Source organism: Trachurus japonicus, chromosome 11, assembly GCF_045865225.1.
Source record: "Trachurus japonicus isolate A0001 chromosome 11, Traja_1.0".
Taxonomy (NCBI): domain Eukaryota; kingdom Metazoa; phylum Chordata; class Actinopteri; order Carangiformes; family Carangidae; genus Trachurus; species Trachurus japonicus.
The window spans coordinates 20,139,872-20,145,269 of NC_140917.1; the positions used below are offsets into that span (position 1 = coordinate 20,139,872).

General features: G+C 41.3%; 1 protein-coding gene across 1 annotated transcript; it reads right to left on the minus strand.

Annotated features, from left to right (window-relative positions):
• Positions 1-915: 915 nt before the first annotated feature.
• Positions 916-4,478, minus strand: fam8a1a (family with sequence similarity 8 member A1a). The gene is made up of 5 exons (XM_085791580.1): positions 3,919-4,478; positions 3,499-3,619; positions 3,117-3,240; positions 2,337-2,476; positions 916-2,068 (listed from the first exon to the last, which is right to left on the minus strand). The coding sequence occupies exons 1-5, from the start codon at positions 4,343-4,345 to the stop codon at positions 1,924-1,926; spliced, it is 957 nt and encodes a 318-aa protein (XP_085647706.1). The 5' UTR covers positions 4,346-4,478; the 3' UTR covers positions 916-1,923.
• Positions 4,479-5,398: the final 920 nt, after the last annotated feature.

The following is a 5,398-nucleotide window of genomic DNA, read 5'->3' on the forward strand; positions in this document are numbered from 1 at the left end:
TGTATTCTGAAAATCCTCTGTCAATTATGTTTAGCCTACTTCTTTTGCTGAATCAGCGAATTAGCAACTGTCTCTCAGTTCTGTCCCCGAGTTCATAAAGGATCCTTTCCTTTTTATACTGTAAACTCATCCAGTACTTAAGGGATCCTGCACCATGACTACGCTCGAAAGCTTAACTTGCTTGTTCTTTTAAATTCTATTCAACACTAAAGTATCTTCCACATTTTCCCTGTGCACAGCTGCTGCCCTCTGCCTACCCCTGTGAGCTGTACAGAACAAGGCTGTTAAGAGAAATGTTCCCTCCATTAATGATGCAGCAGCCCTTCGGACCAAGTAAGGACACCAATTGAATTCTTCCTCGCATGAAGCGAAAAGTAACAGGATAAGCTCCTTTCATTTACTGTAACCTCCTACGGCTACCTCCTCAAGGGGGTCAGTGTCATGTTGTAAATCTCAGATCAACAGTCTTTCATTTATGTCTTTATGTCTATTATGTGCAAAAAATAAAAGAAATAAGTATTATTGGTAGTTTTATTAGGGATAAGTTAGTTGTACCAAAATGTTTGAATTTGTTTTTGTTTCAATCTGTAACTACAACTGAACCCACAACATTCAGAGATGATCTGCTGATGCCAAATGTAACAAGATGCCAGTAGGACTGACCGGTTTTCACACAAGTTATTCGGGTTTCAGGATTCACAACCATTTGGTACTCTTACTGTCCGTTTTAACAGCCTTGACACTAAGTTTGTGTGGTTGACTCCTCTGTTTAGCAGTCAACATCCATTCACTCACAAGCCTGCAGACCTGAAGGCTTACTGCTTATCAGAAAAACCTCATTCCAGATTTCAGCTGGTCAACATAAGTGGCTAGACTGTGGGTTGCAGTAAACTTGTTAAACCAATATTATATTACGTGAATAACCTCTTAATAATCCTAAGTAAAAGACATGAGTTGTTGTGGTATTGAATATTGTGATTGGGACCAACAGTGGTTCTCCTAAACAGCTGCCCTGAGTCGCAAGAATAAGAAATCCAAAAACATGAGACAGAAAAGTTTTTACGTAGTGTCCTGTGTTTGAACCTGATACACCAGGGAGAATAGTTATTGTTACATTTCACCATGACACAGAGAAAAACGAAAACAATACTTTTATCAACATATCAATAGGCACAAATTATGTATATGAATGAGCCTGGTGTTTTCAGTGGTGATTACATGGATAATCACTATATAACACAAGAAACATCTGATTCACCTTTGTTGCTCTGACGAAAAGAATAAAGTAGATCAGATATTCTCAAAAATAAAGACCATAAAAGTATTCAGTGCTGCTTTAAAGCCCCCATGTGTAGAAATCCTATGTATACATGGCATGTCAATTTATTCTGAGGTTGCAAATTTCGCTTCATAAAAAAATAAGACAATCGCTGTGAAAATCAGGAGGCGTTTTGGCATGTAACAGTCACCAAAGTTCTCTATTCCTGCACATAGGAGCTTTAAGATTCACAAAAATAAATAAACTATTGATTATGACATAAGAAACATTCAGATTCAGATTTATATGAAGTTTCAAGACATCCTGGAAACATTGGGCAGCACCCTTCTCGGCTAAACTCACATTACAATCATCAAAAATCACAATACTTTAAAGGGTTTCCTCAGCTTATTGAAAAAAACAAACATCTCACATTAAAAGATGTGAAGCCAGATTTAGTTTCAACATGCCAGGACTATACCTATGCATCCCATTTAAGTGCCATTGAAGTCCAAGATTGATCTAGTGTGGAAACGGGCCACAGCATCAATCTTTTGTTGTTGTTGATTTGCATGTAATTTTTCAGGTTACACAGCAGCACACGAGGGCCTGTCACACATTGTCATCATCACCAAGTGTAAGAGAGTCTACTGCTTGAGGAGAGGCTATCTGCCCCCTCTGCGCTGGACAACTATGGTCCCTGCCACAATGTCATACACTGTCCTGTTGTGTTGGAAGAAGAGTAGAGTGATGAAGACAGGAAAGAGGAAGGCGATGGAGAAGTTCTTATTCAACGCCCGCACCGTGGAGCTGTGGCAACCAAGACAAAAGAAACGAGACAAAGAGGTTAGAGAAGACCCTCATAGAAGACTATTATAGACATGACATCACCAAAGAGTCCAACTTGGACAATCAAATGTTCATTTTAAATCTAGCCCAAATCGGTATTATGAATTAAAGATGAGTTACACTCATGATACATTTACCTAAACACAGCACAAAAATACCGTATGCCACTGAAATCAATACTTTGATTCTTCTTCTCAAGCAAAAAGGAACTTAAACAGTGATCACTCACGCAGAGAGAGAAACATTAGACGCTGGAGCCACAAAGACTCGGTTGGGCCGGACCAGAGTAGATGTGTCACATGTCACCACCCGCAAGCCAAGCAGGAACTTTCCAGGAGTGGCACCACCAGCGCCCCAAATACAGATTATCTGATTGGACAACATGAATAACAGAGTCAAAGAAACAACCCAGTGGACTCCTGACTGTTTTATGAAAATGTATAATACAACAAACAGGAGATAAAAGCCAAAATAATTAATTTTCAGGTTAACACAAGCAGGTTGATAAGCCAAGAAGGAAACATGCCAGATGGCATTAGTCTGCACAGAGGTGCCCCTGCTCCCAGTGCTGGTTCACACCTGGGAAAACAAGCCACTGATGCAGAAGTCAAACAAGAGGCCTGATGCATGACTTCATCTCTGGCAACTATGAACGCAACGTTGCATCACTGTCCTGGGAAACAGTGTTGTGTTGTAGAGGAACTCTGACTCTGCCTGATTCCTCTTCATTAGACAAGAGCATGTGGCAGTGAGGCAGCGTGAAATGAATGTGAATGGACAAAATGGGGAATGCTATACATAATGTCTCCTTAGCATTTGAGATAATTTCAAACAAACTTCTCTCTCTTCCTCAGCTGAGACAAACCTTTATGAAATTCTCACATGCCTTCCCTTTGGAGATTTTACAAAACAGTCTATGTAACTCAATGTACAATCATGTTTTGGCACTATATCCATATCAAAATACATACTCTACCATTATCAAGGCTGTGAAAAAAATGTCACCCACCTCATAGACACACACTAGCACCCTGTAGACCAGAGCCACAGCCATCATCTTCTGCAGGTCCTCCATGGATGTGTTCTCGTCGATCTCCTCCACAATGAAGTGGGTAATGAATTTGGCAATGTCCCTTTAAAGAGGAGCATGACTGTGTAAGGAGGATGCATCTATCATAAAAAGCAATAATGCAAAATCTTTGGATGTGCAAACTGTTCTGTTTTGCATAAACTGACCCACACTGACACCACTGTCAACTGAGTGAAAAAACTAAAAGAAGGACTAACGGACTGGAATGGCTGATTGTGTTTTTTTAGGCTCTGTTTTCTTTGTCTTCATCTGCTTATGTTATTAGTTCAAAAGTTTGATTTCTCTTTGAAGCTTTACTCACTTCATCCCACTCAGATGCATGATCCACAGCACAATGGTGGCCTTCACACAAAACAGAATAAAGAAGTCCACTGTCTCTGCCAGGAACCTCTGGAGAGGAGAGGGGATGGTGTACTCTCTGCCTGTGAAGCAAATAAAAACAGTATATTCTGTATTAGTCTAATTTATTCATGTTAAAAAATAAAGTTGCATCACTGTGCTGATAGTGTTTAGAAAGTTAGCAAAGGTTCCCAGAGGATTGTGGGAAATCTTAAGCATATAAGCTTGTTTTCACAGGTCCATACTCTTAAGCCTGCTTCGCAATAGACCCATGACCTGCTTATACAACACCAATCACACACATTACTGGAAGCTGAACAGTATTTCTAAAAGGATGTTGTGTATAATCGGCAGCTCATTGTCAAATACAGCATGAACTTACCTGCCTGAGGTGGATTTCCATTCTGCTGCTGGGCACCGGCAGCTGGGGCCGCGGTGGCGGCGGAGCTCTGCCCGGTCTGGGCGCCACCCTGGTGGGCAGAGGATACAGGGAAACTGAGGGGGTAGTATGGGTAGCTGTACCAGCTCCGCGTGTCAACCGGCTGCTGTCCGCCGCCGGAGGTCGAGGCAGGTGTAGCCGGTGCATGAGGGCTTGTCCCCGGCGGAGGGAAAGCGCACGGCGGATGAAAGGGGAAGGCAGACAGGGCCAGCCAGCTCTGCCAGCCGGCATACCCCCAGTAATACTGCCACATCCACTGCTGCAACTTCGCGCAGTACTCCGTCGTCGCGGTCGCTTCAGGCTGCTGCTCGGCCCCGCCGGTCTCACGGCCGTCTCGGCGGCTGTCACTCGTCGTCGTGGTCGCGAACATGTCTGACCCACTTTACTTTACAGGCTCACGTTAATTTGACATTCAAGTCATTTTCCTCGTCTTCTCGCCGGCAGGTAATCCTCCTTTCCCTCCGGTCATTAGCTCCCTGTTGGCTTGGCTACAAGCTAAGCTAAGTGTGGTTGTAAATACAGGGATTACCTGAATTGCTAAACGTCACACGTAACTTTCCAAATTAACGCCATTGTATAATATTTCGGTAAATCATACAGAATAATTATATTTCGATTTTTAATACCATGCCTACTTTATCTATGCTGCAGATATCAGTAAAACACCATCAAGTTGTGAAATTGCGACAAATGACCCCCCCGTCTCTTGATGATGGTATGCTCCATTTAAAGGCTGCTGAACATTTCCCAAAGTTCAGGAGCTCGACCACCCATCATTAGACGGACACTATAAAAAAAAACTTCTCATCGCTGCTTGTAGTAATAAAGCACAGGCCTTTTTATGACACAATTGTCAAAAAATATGTATTTCTAATCTTATGTACAGTTTTATATTAAAGACATATGAGGATTTGTAGAGCTTTTGTAGACCCTATTATAAATATAGGCTAACACCTTTTACCAGAATTTGCAGAAGACCTGTCTCTTCTCAGATAATCTATAATTTGATGATATCAACCTTAATGTTTTAATTACCCTCAATGTGCCAACTAAGGTTCATTAAAGGGCCGATATACCATCTATTGTGGCCGGAACAGATTCAACACATCAATGAAGGAACATATATTTGCAAAGATTAAATAAATAATTCCGACCATCAGGCTATCACAAAATTTCACCAGTTGCAATTTTGATAATAGTGTTGTATTTGTTAAATATTGACCTAACTGAAGTGAATTCAACATGTAGGCTATAAGTTACAGAAACAATAACACCACCCTTGCAAATAAACCTAACTTATTTTACCAAGTTATAGTGAATAGCTATCTGCATCTGGGCTCATATTTCTATAATAAACAGGTGTGAAAATAGAAATGTAGGCTACTGCAGGATGACACAAGAACGCAACCCTTCAATTACACCA

Excerpts from the sequence above, each read along its gene's own strand:
- fam8a1a (XM_085791580.1), bottom strand. The coding sequence starts at position 4,345 with ATGTTCGCGACCACGACGACGAGTGACAGCCGCCGAGACGGCCGTGAG. Across the intron at positions 2,477-3,116 it reads TGCTAGTGTGTGTCTATGAG|ATAATCTGTATTTGGGGCGC; the intron begins GTGGGTGACATT and ends TTGTCCAATCAG. Across the intron at positions 2,069-2,336 it reads TCTAATGTTTCTCTCTCTGC|CTCCACGGTGCGGGCGTTGA; the intron begins GTGAGTGATCAC and ends TGGTTGCCACAG.